At 46.7% G+C, this 19,986-nt stretch overlaps 1 protein-coding gene across 1 annotated transcript in view; it reads right to left on the bottom strand.

Moving 5' to 3' along the window:
* DLG5 (discs, large homolog 5 (Drosophila)) overlaps positions 1–19,986 on the bottom strand; it is a 214,335-nt gene that overhangs the window by 47,593 nt on the left and 146,756 nt on the right. Inside the window, exon 6 of the mRNA XM_006887475.1 lies at positions 2,701–2,960. Within this exon, the coding sequence (XP_006887537.1) occupies positions 2,701–2,960 (260 nt within the window). The remainder of the gene's footprint in view (positions 1–2,700; positions 2,961–19,986) is intronic.

Raw genomic sequence — 19,986 nt, 5'->3', positions numbered from 1 at the left:
TACAGAGACTACTTTTTCCTCACGTGAAACCAAGGAATGATCTAGAAAACCAGCGTTCAAGAGGAATGCTCCTTAGAAAATACTGTCTGAGAGCAGGGACCACATCTCTAAAGAAGGTTTTAACACAAAATACAAATGTAATAGTAAAAAATGCGCAGGATGATAAACTTTTCTACTTGCTCAGTGGGTGGCTGGGACAGACACACTGAAAGTCTGTGAGGGTTGATTTTACGTGTCACTTTCAGTAGGCCAGGGCTGCCAGTGTCTAGTTACTGTCCTGCAGGAAAAGCTGACCTCGGGCTGCAAACAAGGTTAGTTCCTAAGAGCCTCTTTAAACCCAATTTGTAGGTCAGTCATAGGATTCTTATTTAGCTTTACTTTAGTGCAAAAAAGGCTCAAAGCCTTTTCAAGGATTTAAAAGCTGCACATGCAGCAAGTAAAGGTGACTGTGATGAATCTGTAGCACTGGCTGCTTAGACATGGTGATAAATCAGCCCCATTAGTCAATGTTAATTAATGTTATAAAACAAAAAGTCTATGAATGATTAAATGAAAAATTGGTAGGATTTGTAAAGCTTCACTCAAAGCAAAGCAAAACAAAACAAAAAGCCCTTAATAGATAAACAGGGTGAAGGGAAAGGCATATACAACAAAGTGCTGACTGCTGTGTACCATTGACTTGGAATCGCCACAGTTGACTCTCTCCAGCGGGCTCTAGGAGGTATAAATCACACAGGAGGAGAAATGTTCATGTTTCTCTCGTGGAGCAGCAGGTGAATTCAAACTGTGGGTGCTTTAGGTTGAGCTCCCTAGGATTTTACTGGATATTATAATTAATTAATTCATGAATTACATTCATCAATGGTCATGTTATAACATATGTCTGAACAAACATAATTGTAATTGTAATATTTTGAAACAAAGTCTGTATAAATGAAAAGCCAATATGATTGATTTGTAAACTCTCATACAAATAAAGGGGAAATAAAGATTATGTTGTGCGTGTGATTCGGGAAGCCCTGATGGCATGGTGGTTGAGGCACCCAGTTGCCAGTTCAGTGGTTGAAAACCACTAGCAGATCTCCAAGAGTAAGATGTGGCTGCTTCCTTCTGGTGAAGACCCACAGCCTTGGAAGTCTCACAGGGTCCCTGGGAATAGGAACTGACTCAGTGGGTCTGGAGTGCTGGTGCTGGAGGTGTTGGTTCAATTGTTTCAAAGTGAGGACATATTTCTATAAATCCAAGCAGGGCTTTAAAGACTGCAGTCCCTCAATCGAGGTCAGCTGTCAGTCATACTGAGGTGACACCACTGTGAATGTGTGTCCAGCTAACAACACTGAACTCCAGCCATCAGGCCCTGAAAGCACGCAGGATGCTTCTGCTCAATCTCTCATTCCAGGGCTTCAACTCAGAGTTGCCCCAGCTCCACTTGCTGCTGCAAATATTCTGGTCTGTTCCTGTTCCCTTTAGTGGCCACAGCATTCAAGGGCAAGTGGGAGTTATCTGTAAATCACATGTTCAAAACCCAGGAACTGCTGTAATTACTGTAAAAGCTGGACAATGAGTAAGGAAGACTGAAGAACAACTTATGCCTCTGAACAGCGGGGCTGGTGAAGAACAGTGGGCATCCCATGGAACGCCAAAAGCAGAAACAAATCTCACTTAGAAGGGCTGCTGGTGTGCTCTTTAGAAGGGGAATGGTGAGCATTCTTCAGGCATGCTATCAGCAGGGCCAGCTCTTTGAGGGAAAACATCATGCCTGATAAAGGGCAGCAAAAAAGAGGATGACCCTTGATGAGACAGAATAACATGGTGCCTGTGACCATGGGCTTATGCCCAGCAGACACTGTAATGGTGGTGCAGTGATCCGATCTGCTGTGACAGTGTCACAGCCAACTCGACAACACCTCACAAACCGCATCTGCAGCACCCAGGCATCTTGAGAAGCTGTTATCCTGGTTGTTGTATGTGCTTCCGTCCAACAGGGACCTACGTAACTGCATGAATCTGAAGAGCAGGCCTCCTCCCACCAGCGTCTACTGCAGACATAAATGACCACCTTAATAGTCTCAAAATCCCTAGAACCCCTGTCAGAGCGTCCTCCCTTGATTTAAGCATGCTTTCCATTACTTAAAACACATACTATTAAATAAAAAAAAGCAGAAAATAAAAATCATGAAAGGGACCCCCAGGGACAGTCATGGGACATTGGACACGATAACCAAGGAGGAACGAGCCTAGCAGCCGAAACATTGGAAGTAATTTTGATCTCCAGAAATCCGACAAGGTGAATTTACGTTCCTTAAAAACCATCTGCCTGACAGCAGGCCTGGGTAACTACGCAGAAAGCTGTGGTGGCCTCATGGTAAGGAGTGGTACTGCCAACCTAAAGGCATGTGGTTGGAATCCGCTGGCTGCTCCATGGGAGAAAGAGGGGCAATCTCCTCCCATGCAATTGCTGCCTATGAAAACCTGCTGGAGGGTCAGTTATGGGTCGGTTCCAACCCAACAGCACCTAACAATAACAGGACACTAAAATGTTCCCTAAGAATATGCCCAGAAAGAAGGTTTTTAATTGAGAAAGCGCCACTGCTTTTGCTCCCTGGATAATACGCAGCCCCCATGGAGAGTGGCCCAGGCACTGATCTGTCACCAGGTTCAGCTGGTCCCTGAGCGGGGACGGTGGGTGCTGGCTCCTACCTCCGCAGGGACAGGGCACACTGGTGCTGCAGCTGAATGGCCGTGTCCCTCTGCTGGGTCAGCATCTCTGCCTGCTTCAGCAGGCGCTGGTTCTCGTCCTCCAGCTGCTCCAGGCGGCTCAGGTCCGAGTTGTGGATGGCAACTTTCTCACTGTACCGCTTCCGCAGGGCATCATAGTCCTTCTTGACCACCTCCAGCTTGTCCATGGCCGTGTCGTACAGCTTGTTGAGTATTTCTGAAGACCCGTTGTGCTTCAACACCTAGAAGGCAGACAGTCACACTCACCAGGGGACTGGGGCCAGAGGGGGGGCAGAGAGCATCTCTCTGTCTCCAGTCTGCCAAGGAGAACAGAGGGAGGAGGGCGGGGAGAGGATGTCTCCACCGAAGTACCCTGGGCTAGATCATTCGGTCATTTTTTCCCATGCACATTTCTTAAGTCCTGCACAGAAAAGGGTTGAACAATAAACCAGAGACCCTTGTCCTCAGAAAGGCCTGGAAACAAGGCCTGTCATGGCTGCTGACCGAGAAACAGTGACTGTGTGAATCATAATAAACTGTGGCTGACTCTGAGAAGAATGGGAATCCCAGAACACTTGATCATTCTAATGCGAAACCTATACTTGGACCAGGAAGCAGTCGTCAGAACAGAGCAAGGGAACACTGCATAGTTCAAAATTGGGAAGGGCGTACGCCAGGGATGCGTCCTATCTCCACACCTTTTCAACATGTACGCAGAACAGATTATCTGGGAGGCTGGGCTCTATGGGGAGAAATGTGGGGTCAAGATTGGTGGACGATCTATCAACAATCTGCGTTATGCAGATGACACAACCCTGCTTGCTGAAACTGAGGAGGACCTGAAGTCCTTGCTGCAGAGGGTCGATTGCAGCCTCCAATATGGATTGAGGCTCAATGTCAAGAAGACAAAGATTCTCACCACTGGACCAACTGGCAGCATCAGGATGGATGGTGAAGAGATTGAGATTATTCACAGCTTTAGTTTGCTTGGCTCCACATTCAACACTCTTGGCACCAGTATTCAGGAAATTAAAAGGTGCATTGCCATGGGAAAGTCTGCTGTTAGGGACCTCTCCAAAGTACTGAAGAGCAATGGTGTCTCTCTGGAGACTAAGGTGCGTCTGATACAGGCCACGGTCTTTGCAATCACTTGTTATGCATCAGAGAGTTGGACAATGACCAAGGAGGATAGAAGGAGAATTGATGCCTTTGAGCTGTGATGCTGGAGAAGAGTATTGAGAACACAATGGACTGCTAAGAAAACAGATTCATCCTGAAAAGGGTCAAATTGGTGGCTCCTTGGAGGCAGGGATTCTGAGGCTCCGTCTAACATATTTTGGACATATTGTAAGGAGAGACCGGTCCTTGAAGAAGGACATCATGCTTGGGAGGGTAGAGGGACAGAGCAGGAGGGGAAGGCCCTCTATGAGGTGGATTGATTCAGCGGCTGGGGTAATCGGGATGGGAGTGTCAGAGACAGTGCAATTGGCACAGGACAGAGCACAGTTTAGGGCTGTTGTACATAGGGTCGCTATGAGTCGCAAGCGACTCGATGGCACACAACAACAACAACTGATAAAGGCAGACAGTGTCTCAACAGTGGCTTTCCCTCTGGGGCCCTGGACCTTAGGCACATGCTAGGGGGCTGCCTACCTCCCTGGCCCCCAGTGAAAACCCTGGGCTCCCCTGAGAGATAGCACTCCACACATGGTCAAGGCTGGATGATGAGGGATGACAGTAACCTCTGAGACTCCCCAGGAGAGGACTCGGGGACTTTGCCTTTTGTCAATCTTGCTCTGCATCTGGTCCGGTCACGACATTAAATCTCAGCCATGAGTACAGCCATATGCAATGCTTCCTCAAGTCCCCCTCGTGACTAGAGGAGGGGGTGAAGTGATCCAGCAAGCCTAAGTGCCGGCACTGTTACTTGTGCTGGTAATGCAGAAAACATGGTTGAATGAAGACCATGGACCTTCTTGGTGGGGGAAGATGAGTGGGATACAGATAAGAGTAAATAAATGAAGTTGAATTAAGCCACTTCAGAGCATTGAAAGGTTAAACAGTGTGGTGTTAGTTCAAGGTTGGCTTTTATAGCCATTACTTCAGCCCCTTCTCTGGTCTCCAACTACCTGAACTGCAGATACATAGTCTTACAAATCATCAACAGCTGTGAGGTAAGAGAGAGTGCTTCCCACACTAAGCAGCAAGACTCAAGGGAGACTGTAGAAAGACCGTGAGACCAAAGTGGTGAGATCCTGGTGAGGGTGGTAGAGAGAGACTGTGGCATTGCTGTGGAGAAACTGTGGCAAGGAATAATCAGAGGAGTTCTGCGATAAAGGCCACAGTCAAAGGTTCTTCTTATTGAACTGAAACCTGAAAGGCTGACTTGTAACTGCTCTCAGATAAAGTTTGCTGGATGAATGAGGAAACCAGCGACTTCTTTCATTTGTGCTGCTGAACTGAAACCTAGTTGAGAAGCCATCTTTTATTAATTGAGGAATTGTGTTTTGCTGTTAATCTGGCTTCGAACTGTTATACTAAACCTGGACTTGCCCTGAGTGATATTCTTTGCATCCTTCACTCTCCAGCTTACTTCACTAATAAACCCTACTCCCAGTACCACAACTGCGAGTAAAGTCTGTAAGTTAACAACAAATATATGAACCTCTTGCTGCTGGTGTATATCTAGAGGCACCCGCAGGGCTGGGCTCTTTATGTGCTTTCTGCCCTTTATTTGCTTTCTGCTCTGGGGCAGTGAGGGGCTGGGATATTCTCACTCCCTCTGGCCCTTGCAGAGAGATGCTCAAGGCCCTGTGTCCTGTGTTCCATTTTCTGCTCTCTAGACATGCAGGAAAATTAAACACACAATATGAGAATAAGGTAGAGAATTCAGGGCAGCGGTAGAAAGAGGCCTGGGGAAGGTTACTTCTGAAGGTGATTCTAAGGAACTTATATACAAATGATAAGAAGCAGGAGCCCTGGGCAGAGAAGAGGAAGTGCAAGGGCCCTAAGGCAGGAGCACTTTATGAGGTCAGGAACAGAGCCATGACTGGAGCCCTGTGAAGAGAGGGGAGTGCAGAAAGAATATGGAGAAGCAGACATACTGTAGCTTCAAGGCTCACTGTGAAGACTGTACTCGGCGTATGGCAACTAGCAAGAGAGTTCTAATTCAATCTATGGGCACTAAGGCTCACTTGGGGAGCACTGGTGGCTTAGCAATAAGGAATTGTGCTGTCTAGCAAAGGTACAGCATTCAGATTCACCAGCTGCTCTGCAGGAGAAAGAGAGGCATTCTCTTTCCATGCAATTTATAGCCTCTGAAAACCCGCTGGAAGGTCAGCTATGGGTCAATTCCAACTTGATGGTACTCAACAACAATGTTCGCCTAGGGAGCTTGGATGTATGGTCCACAGGGAGTCTCATCAATAACCCAAAGGCCTTCTGTCAGTCTGAATCCACCAGATGCTCTTTGGGAAAAAGATAGGCCATCTCCTCCTTACTGCCATGAAGACTCAACAGAGGGGCAGCTATGAGTTGGTTCCAGCTCGACATTAATGTTTTTTGAAGGCTCATTTAGAAGCCTTTGAGGGCTCGCTGAAGGAGCCCTGATTGAAGATGCTATGGTTAGAGCACCCAGCTAACCATCAGTTGCTCCTTAAGAGAAAGACGTGGTGCTGTTGCCGTGAAGATGTGCCGCTTTGGAAGCTTTGGAAGCCCTGTGGAGTAATTCTTCTCCGTCCTCCAGGGCCACCAGAAGCCAGAATCAACTCAAGGGAGTGGGTCTGAGTTTGGGTCTAAAGGCTCACTTAAGATGTTGTTGACATGAAGAAGGGGGGAAATGGAAGATCTGTTAAAAGGAGAAATGTGCTGTTTGGATTGAGCACCCTGGGGAGATACATACCCACTCAAGAGACACTTCACCTCTCAACTTTTCGGGGGAGCTCTAGTTTCTTATTTCTCAAAGGATGTAAGTGGACCAGAAGAACTTGATTAACCCTGCCAGTTCTATAGCCTGCACTACGCAGAGTGGATGTGAATTATGAGATCTGCTAAAAATTAGCAGAGAGACCCAAGGCTCAGAATATTCCTTCTGGGACAGGGTTACCCTTCACTTAGCATGAGTAAGAGAGGGATGTACCCAAGAGTGAATTAGCACTGTACTGACTCAAAGGCTAAGTCTCTTGGATGGTTCAATCTACCAGCATCTTTACAGGAGAAAGATCGGCAATCTCCCTATTCAATTTACAGTCTCCTGAAAATACGCTAATGGGTCAGCTGTGAGTCACACCTACCTGCCTGCCTGCCTGCCTGCCTGCCTTCCTTCCTTCCTTCCTTCCTTCCTTCCTTCCTTCCTTCCTCCCTTCCTGTGATTTTTACAGAGATAGAAGCTTAAGAGAAGCAATAGGAAAGAAAAAGAACAGAGAGAGAAAGACAGACAGACAGACAGACAGACAGGCTGGGTTCTCTGATCCTAAACACAAGAACCCTGGATCATGGACGGTCTTGGAATTTTAGGCTCAAGAACTTCAGCCTGTCTGCAGCTTCTGTTTTCTTTCCAAGAACAATTCTTTCTCTCAAAGGAGATTTTCCAAGGTCATAAAAACATAAAACTTACTTTAAAAGTTGCACTGTTGGGTTTTTTTTTTGAGGGGGAAGATACCCCAGATCAAAATGCATTCTATAGAGGCCCTTTAATTAAAACATAATTGAGACAAAGACATACAGATGAACGATTCTAGAATGAGGGAAACCAGTGGTCCTGGAAGTGTCCCAATGAGCCACAGCCATGCTGTCACTTATATAATCTAGAGACAAAATCATCACCAGATCATAAGCTGAGCAGTTATTATCCATCAGTATTGCAGGAAGGACCACAGAAGTGGCCAAAGGGCATGGCTGGGATACATACAAGCCTATAGATGAAGAGGCACACAGCACTGGTTCTGGGACAGGTCCCATGCCACCCTGGCTCCAGGGATGTGACTCCACACCAGGCGGCCCTGAGTCACAGTCACCAGGACTCCAATTTTTGCTTCTTCCATGAAAAAGGAAGACAACTACCCTTCTCTAGGCTCCTCTGCCAGCTCTGATCCACCTTCAACTGCAAAACCAATCCAAAGATGGTCAGAAAGAACTCCAGAGCTTCCAAATTTAAGTTCTGACACAACATAGGTTTCTCTAACTCAAAATCAGACTGTTGCTGGGTTGGTTCCCACTCACAGCCACCCTCCAAGGCTAAATCATAAGAGAACATTTCCCTTTCTTCCCTGGTCCTGGGGTCAGCACCAGGTGGGGGCATGAACCAGTGGAGAGGTGAGCTCTGAGTTTGCAGCACAATGAATGGCATATGACATCACCAGATCTCGGGGGCACCATGAGCAGTTAAAACCTTCACTGCTTCATGCTTTGTTTTTGTGGAATAGGACTACGCTCTGAGAATACAGTTAGGAAATTGTGGTTCTAGCCCCTTCTACCATTTAATAAAAATGAAATATATTCCAAACAAAGCAAAAGTATAGTAAATAATGTAAGCAAATTTTATGGATCCACTGTTCAGTTCTGATATATTCAAATATCTTGACACATGTGTTAAGCTTTTCCAGAGAAATGTTTAAAAAAAAATACAAATTCAAAACAGTACCATGTTGCTAAAGCCCCAGGGCACCCCTCTCTTATCCCCCCTCTTCCCTCCAAACTGCACCCCCCCCTAAATTTCAAGTTGCTTACTTCTACACATGGTATTATACAATTATGTATCTAATCAAGGCCTGGTGTGCTGGCCTGGGTTTTTTAAAATCCATTTTGTACTGAGTCTTAAGTTGAAGGCGCATGTGTATAGCTGTTGGGTTTTAAAAGGTGAGTTCTCCTTGATTTGGCTGAAGGTCAGCTGTGGTTGGTCTGGTTGGTTTTATTTTGCTCACAACCGTATGTGAGCTGCTTGGATTGGAGGGTTCTGAGCTGTGGGCCGGGAGTCTGCGGTTAGGGACCTCTCTAAAGTACTCAAGAGCAACAGCAGTGTCTCTCTGGAGACTAAGGTGTGCCTGATACAGGCCATGGTTTTTGCAATCACTTGTTATGCATCAGAGAGTTGGACAATGACTAGGGAGGATAGAAGGAGAATTGACGCCTTTGAGCTGTGGTGCTGGAGAAGAGTATTGAATGTACCATGGACTGCCAAGAAAACAAATAGATTCATCCTAGAGAGGGTTAAACCAGGCTGCTCCTTGAAGGCAAGGATTCTGGGGCTTCGCCTGACATACTTTGTACATGTTCTAAGGAGAGACAGGTCTTTGGAGAGGGACATCATGCTGGGCAGAGTGGAGGGAGAGCGCAGGAGGGGAAGACCCTCTATGAGGTGGATTGATTCAGTGACTGGGGTAATCGGGGTGGGTGTGTCAGAGGCAATGAGATTGGCATAACAACAACAACAATGCTTTTTGACGGATATATTGTCTCTATTTCTTTTGCTATTATAAATACTACTTCTGCCAGCATCATTAGACATGTCTCTTCTCACATATTTGTTTTCCTTCTTCTCAATTAGGAGAGAAACATGTGTAACATCTTCTAGCTCAACCTTTTTTTTGGTCAGATCAAGATATTAATTACACCTCTATCTTGTGTACAACTATCTCCATTATCCGTTTGCTAATCTTCCATCACCTCTCTCAGCAGCTCAGTACCCCTAGCCAGTGACTTCCAGTCCATACCAGGTCACCACTAATGAACTGTTCTGTACACATCTGTCTATTCTTGATAATTCCTATCAGTGGGATTGTATTGTATTTTTCTTCTTGTGATTTATTTCACTTGGCCACTTCACTGTCTAAGATTCATTCACACTGGACATCACGTCTCTTTATGGCTAAGCTGTATGGCCAGTCCTGGGAAAGCTCTCTTAAGGGAATGGATAGAAGCATGCCATGGGATAGGAACTTTTCACCTTTACTAGATAATGTCAAAGAGATTATAACAAATGACAGCCCCACGGCTGTGGGGTTACTGTCACTAGCATATCTTCACCATGGCTTTATATGATCAGATTGTGTGAAACATCCTCAATATAGTTTGAAAAACTTGAATTCCTGGTGACCAGGAAAACAGAGCACTGATCCATATGTTTACTGGTGATCGACATTTATCTAATTGTTTCCTTTGCCATGGGCTCAAGGTGTCAGGAAGTGTGACAGGATAGGACAGGGTTCAGATCTGTTGGTCCTAGGGTCGCTATGGGTCATATTCAACGACACCACCACCACCACTAATTGTTTTCCTTGAACAGTTTGTGGTTTGGTTATTTATAAATTATTTCCTACCTTGAGATCATAAAGATATTCTATTTTTATTTTCTGGGAGTATTCAAATTTTTTAAATCTTTAATTTAAATCTTTAATCAATCCACAATCTATATTTGAGTATATTATGAAATGGAAACACAACATTCTTCTTCTAAGTCCATGGGCCATGACAAACAGAGAGAGCACGTGCCTTTGTGTGAGAACCAGAAGGCCCTAATGCAATCACCCCCCTGAAGGAGATAAGGAACTTACTCATGAGCACATGTTGAGCCAGTGGCCTCAAGGCTAACAGCTCTCCAGACTTACGAGTCAATCAAGAGCTTCTAACCAAGTCTGGAGGAAGTCCAGAATGTGCACCTGATCACCCTTATTCATGAGTAACAGCTCAAAAATTCTAATACTTCAATGCTTCACTCACCAAACCTCCCCGAGGCTTGATGTAAATAGAGTACAGCCTGCCGTAAGGAATTCTCCTCCAGTTAGCAAGGAAGCTAGCTGAGCTGTTCTTCCATAGATACACAGCAATCCACTGCCATAAAGATTACTGTGGAAGCTCTAGAAGGCAGCTTGACTCGTCCTAATGGTCACCATGAGTAGGAACGGAGCCAACTCCTAACTTTCATTTGGGGTGGTTTCTTTTCAACGGTGCAGATGATCCACTGTCTTTCTTCAGTTGGCCACAAGGTGGCAACACATCTATTCATAGAGACCCGTGAACAGTAACTGAACCTTGCCCTATCTGGAGCCAATCTCACGGTTTCTGACACACTTGACGTATTAGAGCAAGAGTTTCAAAATCCTTGCCTCCAAGGGAACAACATGGGTTCACCCTCTTCAGGACAGACCTGTGTGTGCTGCTGGCAGTCCATGCTCACTACTCCAGCACATAATTCAAAGGCATCAATTCTCTCCATCTTTAGGCATTGTCCAGTTCTCAAATGCATAGCAAGTAACTGAGAAGACTATGTCCTGGATCAGGTGCACCTTAGTCTCTTGGCTGACACTGTTGCTCTTTAGCACTCTGGAGAGCTCCCTGACAGCAGATTTTCCCATCTTTTGCACTGGGTAGACCAACCAAATAATTTCAGATGTAACCTTCAAAATTTCATTAAGAGACAAGTAATTTTAAAGGACTCTTAAGACACACACACACACAAAAACCCACACCCAAAACCCAACCTCATTCTGAGGCCTAGACCCAGCAATACCTATCGTGACTAATCTAGAACACAATCCATAGTCTACACCATGCCTTGGCATCTCTTAATGGCATTCTGGGAAAGAGCACCCAAGATACCCCAGTCTTGAGGAGACTCATGCCCACCTGACATCGCCCTAGGAACAACTGAGGGTTGAATGAGACAGGATGCCAGTGGGCCACAGAAATCTCCAAGCCAACCCAGCCTCCTGTTGGCTGTACAATCCAGCTTTGAAGATTATTTCTTGGGGGTGAAAAGGAACCTGGCGGAGATTTACACCACTACCCTGCACCACCACAATTACCTCCACACACCATCCATCCTCAGTGGAAAACCCTACATGGAAGCCTTGCACACTTTGACCTACTTCCCTGTTAACTTCTAACCTTACCCCAGCCCTGGAATCCTCTGAAATAAACCCTTCCACAGAGACCAGCATCCAGAGGTCCAGTGGTGCTCACATGGCCTGGAATACTTCCTTCTCTACGTGCAGGTTTGTGCTGTCATATACAGTCTCTAAGGAGATAAGCAGGAATCTGCCTTGGTTTATGACAGACAATCTGAAAAGCCACCTGCTGTTAAGACTGGTGTGGTAGATATCTGACCTCATCTAAACTCATAAAAGGGGAGGAGAGTCTTCATCTGCATCAAGAGCCCAAGGCTGATTCCTATGAAGCAAGAGTCAAACATATCTACTCTCTCCAACCTTTTCACTCCACAGGGTGTGACAATGTGTTGCAAGGGTTACACAGAATTCACAGAACTCAAGATTAGGGGGTTTTCTCAGGGAAATAACAGGTTACAATTCAGGACCAGAGACAACTCAGGACACAGTTCTCTGATCAGAGCAGCCTCTTCTCAGACCTGTCTGCTGGTGGACTTCTCCCTGGTTCTCAGTCCCTTGGCCCCTCCAGACTCGGCCTAGACTCTGCTCTGTTTTGGTTAAGAATATTGGTTACAACCATCTCCACCAATGAGTATCCAGGGGCTCACTCTGGAGTTGGCTTGTCTGTCTCCACTAACTGCCTGAAGGCATCCCACCCACCATCAAGCCTCAGGAGGTGCTCAGACTCCTCTCTGAGGGCTGGGGAGCCAAGCCCATGCTGTCCTGCCCATCTCGTGGCTCTGCTGCCATCCTCAGTGTTCCACAGTCTCTAGTGCTACAGCTCTCTGTTTCCTTCTTGGGTCTAAGAGGTTCCAAGGCAAGAACCCTATGCTCAAAGGATGTGTGCCATTCTCATTTCTTTTTCTCAATAATAGTCATGTTCCCTTCTGCTCTTTTAAATCTAGTAGGATGGCAAAACTGACCAATCTTTTCCATAGAGTTCCATTTTCTAATTGCATAGTTTCACTCCCATAAAGATCTTATTTAAAGTACCTTATTTGCATTGTTCAAGGCTAACCAATCGCCTTACAGGACCACTATTGCATAGTCTCATCCAATCTTTTGATAGGCATTATAAGACTATGGCTCGAGGGTCATATTAGGAAATTCATTGCACCATATAGTCCTTGAAGTCTACAATTTTTCCTTTTTATCATTAGAAGAGTATGTTCTGAGTAAACAGTTATATAAACACAAATGTACACAGCATGTCTGCACATGTACATACATACAGACCTAACTGTAGTCAAACATTTAGTGTCCCAGCCTCAGCAGATGGAACTTCTCTCAGGCTGCAAGGAGAGGGTGGATCAGAGGCAGGTAGAGGAGGCACAAGCTCAGGGGCTGTTTCCTCCACACAGCATGGCAGCCTCTCTCCCATGGAGGCAGGCCAAGAACTGCTGTGGGCTTCTCCTGTGAAAGAGCTCTGCAGAGACCCACAAACCTTTTCCCTAGCTTGCTCTCTCCCTCTTCTCCCTGTTCTTTCTTTTATTCTTCTCTTTCTCCCTCCATTCCTCTTTCCATCAGGGCATTAACCTAGGATACCTGGGAGAAGAAAACCGACTTCGGTGAACGTAGTTGTTGTTGTGTACTGTCAAGTTGGAACTGACCCATAGCTGACCCTCTTCTGGGTTTTCAGAGGCAGCTAATCGCACGAGAGGAGACTGCCCGTCCTTGTCCCACAGAGCAGCTGATGGCCTCAAACTGTGTGACTTTAGGATAGCAGCACAGCTTCTTGCCACAAGGCCATCAGGGCTGACAGGGTAATTATAGCAGGGCAAGAAGGGGGGAGAAGTTCTCAGAACATTAGAAGTTCCCCAAATAAGTGGGCAGAACTAAAACAAAATGCTCAGTGCCTTTTATCACTGACTTTTACCTCTAAAGAATCAAACTCAGGCCCAGTGAGAAATTATTTATAATAGGGAAAAAGTACAGACAACCAAAACGCTCAACAGAAGGGGACAAGAACCATGATGGTGAAAGTTCTGGGCCACAATCTGTAGCGAGTTACAGTGTTAACCAGAAGGCCTTGCATTTCCCGTGGTTCAAATCCACCAGTGGCTCCTCAGAGAAGGATGGGCTGTCTCCTCTGGTTCCAATTTACAACATGGGGACTTGATGAAGGGTCACTGTGTGTGGGAACTGATTCCTTGGCAGTGAGGGGTTTTGAGTAAATGAAAGAGCTTGTTGGATGTTCTAAAATCACAGGAAATATCTGGAGATCTATAGGTTTAAAAGATCAGGTCTAAAAAATAAAAATAAAGCTTTTCATGTGTATTAAATGCAACCAAGAAAACCATCTAAAAGAAGCTCTCGGAAGCAGTCAACACGGAAGCTGGCCAGCTCCAGGGAGTGAAGATGGGACTAATGTGGCATCAAAATTCAACTCGTGAATTTGGCGCAGAGGTGACCCACCACTCGGTTTTCAAGGCCATAAATGACACGAGAGGAGCCTACCCATTTTTCTCCTAAGGAGTAGGTGGTGTAGAGACATCATTATTGTTTGTTGTTGTTATGTGTTATCAATTTGGAAACAACCCATAGCTGACTCGTCAGTGGGTTTCCAGAGATAGTTTATCACATGAGAGAAGAATGCCCATACTTCTCCCTCAGAACAGCTGGTGGATTCGAACCACGTGCCTTTGGGATTACAGTATAGCTTGTCACCACTAGGTCACTAAGTACTTTTGACTTCTCCAACCAAAGAACCTATTATTTTACCAAAGAAGAAGGACAGACAATCATCCTCCACTTTGTTGTCCCTAAAGTCTTGTGGGCATACTGGTAGAGCCTAGAGGGCCTTCAGGCGGGCCCTGCTGACGGTGCCCCAAAGTTGGCCCTGGGAGCTATGACTCCCCAGCTCCTTCACAGAGTGGGCAAGGCTGGTCTCGGGGGAGAGGGACAAGACCTGGAGTGCAAGTTAAAGAGGGCCTTGTTGTGCTTACTTGCTGAGCTGTGGTAACATTTTCACATGTGCTTCACCATGTCTTTGAAACCATGCCCTACAGATTAACAAGCATGGCAAGGCTCTGCTTTCCCTGCTTAGCAAGTACCAGTTCCTGTCAGGGGCATCAATGTAAAAAAGAGGCTCGGATTCTGCAGGAAGGCGCTGAGGGGCTAAGAGAGTGACAGACACCAGCTAGACCTAAAAGTGGACTCACCGCAGATCAGTTAGTGCAAGTGATCAATGCTTGGTCTGCTTACTGGGCAATGCAACCATGCCCAAGGCCGCCTTGTTTCCTCTGAGATAAATCAGGAGCGGGCAGCAGGGCCCACAAATCCCTCAAGTAAATACGCAAGTCAAACAGCCCCGTGTACCCAGCAAGGGCCTCTTCAAGTTAACAAGGCGTGGGAGGAACTAGGCAACAAAACCTGCCTTGTCTTGAGAGGCAGACCTTTGCCCTTGGGACTGGGGGGAGCAAACCTGAGGCCATCACACCCCACCGCTGCCTCTTCTGCCTTTAACCTGCTCATGACCCAAACTTCTCATAGACAAGACTCCCACCTCCCCCTGGTGAGGGGTAGAGGGGACCCTAGGGAGCTTAGGGGGTCCTCCTCTATGAGAGTGGGACCTCTCCCCTGTGGCAGTGGGACTCCTCCTCTGTGGTAGTGGGAACCCTCCTCCCCTGTAGCAGGGGAAACTCCCCTTTCTTGTAGCAGTGGGACCCCCTTCTCTGTGGCAGTGGAACTGTTTACCTGTGGTAGTGGGAAGCCCCTCCCCTGTGGCAGTGGGACAACTCCCCTGTGGAGTGGGAACCCCTCTCCCCTGTGGCAGTGGGACCCCATCCTCTGGTGACATCTGAGGTGGCTCTGGTCCAGGTGAACAGACCTGAGGAATTTCCACAGCTGTTACTTAATGACCACCACCCCCCATCCCCCGCCCAAAGGTTAAACTCAGAAAAAGTGAGGCATGAGGGCAGGGGGAGAGGGCAAAGGAGACCCTCCAGCTACATCTGTGGGGGCAACAGAAGATGATGAGCAAGACCGAAATGGGGGTAACGGCCTCAGTCTGAACATCTCTAAGAGCTGCCTCAGTCCTATGACAGCAGGAGAACCGTCCGCCTCTGGAGCGTGGATTTGTTCTGATGAGATAGTGAGACTTCTTTTTTGGAGACATTCATCATGCAGTACACAACTTGCCATCTAAGACTTGCAAGGCCGAGGTTTCAGTGCACTCACAAAGTAGTGCAAAACCACCAGCACCAGGGAGTCTGAGACCGTGTCCATCTCCCCACGAGGAAACTACCCATTAAGCAATTACTCCCGTCTCCCCAGCAACCTCCACTTTGTGTTCTGCATCTGGGGGCTTCTGGACAGGTCAGGTAAACAGAATCCTGCATGTGAGTTCAAGGTCCCTCTGCTTTATGGCTGTATACTACTCCCCTGTGCACACAGACCACCCTTTATCACTGTCCATCTGTGCGTGGACACAGTGGATGCTTCAACTGCGCAGCAGGCACGAAAATGCTCCTGTGAACATTCCTGAACAGTTTCTGTGGGAGCATGTTTTCAACTCTCTAAGACACATTCCTGGGAGTAAAAAAGACATGTGGTGATTCCACATTTAACTTTTTGAGGAACCACCAAAACCATTTCCCAAAGTGGATGCATCACTTTACATTCCCATGAGCAATCACTGACAGGCCAATTCTATGCCTTCTAGATGAGAGCAGGTTTGAATTAGGATTAGATAGGACGAAGGTAACGACAGCAGCAAACACTGGCTTGGCGTTTCACGCATGCCAGGAGCTCAATCTCCAGCATCTCCTCTGACCTCCATGAGCTGAGCTTTTCTGAGAAAGCATCACTCTGCCACATCCCAACAGAGCTGAAGGAATTCACCCAGACTATACTGCAGCTGCAAATGCCTTTGAAATTACCAATTCTTCAACACAGAATCAAACCCAAATTAACCCCCAGATATAACGGGGTAGAAGCCAAGTCATGCAGGGTAAAAGGAGGTCAGCAGGCAAATGAGTGGCCTGAAAGGGGGCCTGAGGACAGCAGCACAGAGGCCAGCCTGGCCTCGGCCAGTCCCACATGAAGCCCCAAGCTGAGAAGCGGTCATGTCTTTAGCGGGGTCCTTGCCGCCAGTTCCCAGCATCCCTCAGCAGCAGGGCAGGCAGGGCTGGCCCTCGTTGGTGCTGCAACTCCATCCTTTTCTTCTCCACACCCTAAACGTAGCAAAGGGTTTGTCTGGAAGTTAAAATCATTTGTCTCTAAAATCCAGAAGACCGAAACAGCTGCACCAGTGCCTGGGTGGGCCTGAGGAAGGAAGGTTCTCCCAACAGCTTATAGCAGGTCCAGAATACTAACTATCTCCCACACAGAAATGTGTGGTGGGAACCTTGTTTCATCCCTAACAATGCTGTGAGGCTGACACTTACCCTGTCAGAGGGATGGGACAGGAATGAGCCTGGTGTCAAAGCAACTTCTTAGAGATCACACAGTGCCAGCCGGGGTTCCAACACAAGTACCAAGTGGGGGCCCAGGAAGCACTCTGCCACGCACAAGGCCTCTGCCCACCTGGACCTCACTGCACAGGCCCACATGTGCCCCCTCTCACCACAGAAGCCACTCCTGTTACCAAGAGTCACTCAAACACACCAGGTAAATGCCAGCCTCAACCTAGCCCCCACGTCTGATCTGACAAAATCAACACCCCCCCAAACAGTGCAAACGTAAAAGACTTGAGCTGTCTCCCAGGTGAGCTGACCCTGGGGCCCTGGTTGAGCCAGCACTGGGTCCACACACAATACCAGCACAACTACTCCACAGGGCCTTCAAGGATAGGACCCTCCAGAAGCAGGTCAAACAAACCTCGGGGCACATCAGAAAATTAAAATGGACAACAGAAGGAAGTCTTTTAACAGAACGTAGTTCATAATGGGACAATATTCAAACAGTCAAAAGGAGCTGACTCAGTCAAGGTCTACCACAGACTTCCAGAAGAACAAACAAATGACACGCCCAACAATTGACTCCTCTCTAACATTTATAGAAAATGCCAACACCTATAAAATGGGCATAAGAATAGAACAAGAGGTAAGAAAAAGACAAACAACCAAGATACAAAACAGGCAGAAGAAATAAAAAGACAATTCAGAAAAGATGACATTCAAATGGCCAACAAACACATGAATAAATGCTCAAGATCATTAGCTGTCAGAGATTAACAGTGCACATCTGGCAAGAATAAGATCCAAGTTTTGAGGCAAGTGTAGTGCTGGCTGTGACGGTCAAGGCTACATGTCAGCTTGGCTGGGCCATGATTCTAGATGGTTTGCAAGTTATGTAATGATGTAGTCATCTTCCATTTTTTAGGTAACACTGGTTTTTGCATAATGACTTGGTCTTTGGAACTTAACTAAGTCAACAGATGAGGATGGATATGCACCTACATGTGGATGTATGGATGTAAATACATATGGGTATGTACATATGCACATATATTCACTACCACCTGTCATTGTTCTGTGCTGTAGAGACTTGCATGCTGTTGTGAGGTTGGGAGCCACCCCGCCAGTATTTAAACCATCATCAGGGTTACCCATGGTAGGGAGGTTTCAGATGAGCATCCACACTAGGATAGCTAAGAAAGAAAGGCCTGGTAATTCACGCTCAAAAACAAGCCAATGAAAACTCTACGGATCACAGCAGAGCGCTGTCTGATCTAGTGTCAAAAGATGAGCCTGGGGAGGCTGGAAGGCACTCAAAATACACAGTGGCCACAACAGCAGATTCCGTCACACCACCAACTGTGGAGATGGCGCGGGACCAGGCAGCGTTTTGTTCTGCTGTGTGCACTGGGTCACCATGAGTCACAGAGATTTCCATGGCAACTAGTAACAACAAAAACATGTAAGCCCGCCTGCTGTTCCCTGAAAGGGCCCAGGAGCAGAGGTACCTCAGGAGCACGAGCATGCCACAGTCAGATGGTGCTTCCGGGCACTCTTCGCCACTACGGGGAGGGAGGCTCTTTGGAGAATAGCTGACTTCCAGGGCTAAGACAGGCAAAGTGTGCAAGAAATCTGGAACACTTTGCCAGAGCCTAGAGGTACTAAACAAATGAGGGGACATGACAAAAAGATACAAAAATGGGCTTAAAGGCTCTTACTGGTCATTATGGATTACAATCTATTGAATAAGGAGGAGATCATGAGTCCAGATGGATAGATGGACTAAAAGTTTGATGGGGAAAGAGGTTATCTATAGTTTCTAATAGCACCGGTGGCTTAATAGTAAGGAGTTGGGCTGCCAACCCAAAGGCCCATGGTTCAAATCCACCAGGTACTCTGTGGGAGAAAGATGGGCAATTTCCTGCCATGCAATTTATTGCCTCTGAAAACCTACTGGAGGGTCAGTTATGGGTTGGTTCTAACTCCATGTTACATAACAACAACAGAGTTTTGAAAGATTTCTCTGTAAAATACAAATTACAAAGGAGAAATGGTTAGAATCCTAGAGATCCCACCTTAGTCAAGTAAGCAATCAGTGTGATGGGTGAAATGGAATCCTGTCTCCACTGACCAGCAGCATACTGCTGTGGTATTCTAGCCCAAGACGCATACACTGAGTCTAATGACAAAGATGAGACAAGTCCAAGTTGAGGGACATCCTGTAAAAGAACTGGTCTCTAACCTTCAAAAGCACCAAGGTCAAGAAAAGCCTGAGGATCTATTCACAATGGGCAGCCATAAGGAACAAATGTGCCTTACAAGATGCACAGCAAGAATGTGTCTGAGAAAGGAGAGAGCGTACTTCATCTTGGGTATCCTGGAGAAGGACATTACATTTATGAAAGCAGAAAGTCGGCAAAAAAGGAAGTCTCTCAACAAGATGGACTGACACCGTGGCAGCAATGGGCTAAAACACAGCAGCCATTGTGAGTAAAGCTGCTGACTGGGCACGCGTACATTCTGTTGTGCACAGCATCACTGCAAACCAGTGGCGCCTGACAAAAGAGAGGCATGATGACAAAAGACAAGGAGTCTCCTTTTGCTCTAAGAGACATCCCTGAGACACGTGGCAAAGCAGCAACGGGGTCTGATAATTTGGGCGTGATGTATTAGTGTTCATTTCCTGACGTTCATAGTCACATGACAGTTAACACAGAAGACGCTCCTTGTTTTAGGAAATGCACTTTAGAGTATTTGGGGGAGATGGAGTACCAGGATGACAAACACTGTTTTGTTTTGTTGTTTTTTTTATTTTTGTGTGCGTGTACCGTCAAATCAGATCTGACTGGTACAGGAGGAGATTGTCCCTCCTTCCCCAGCAGAGCATCTGGTGGATTCGAACCGTATGCCTCTGGGATTGTAGTTGCAGCTCCTTTCCACTAGGCCACCAGAGCTCCCCTGTTTTGTTTTTTGAGTGGTCAAAATCT

Source organism: Elephantulus edwardii, unplaced genomic scaffold, assembly GCF_000299155.1.
Source record: "Elephantulus edwardii isolate Elephantulus edwardi_28Jun2011 unplaced genomic scaffold, EleEdw1.0 scaffold00058, whole genome shotgun sequence".
NCBI lineage: Eukaryota > Metazoa > Chordata > Mammalia > Macroscelidea > Macroscelididae > Elephantulus > Elephantulus edwardii.
The sequence above is the reverse complement of the archived record's forward strand: the minus strand, read 5'-3'. Positions and strand labels throughout refer to the sequence as shown.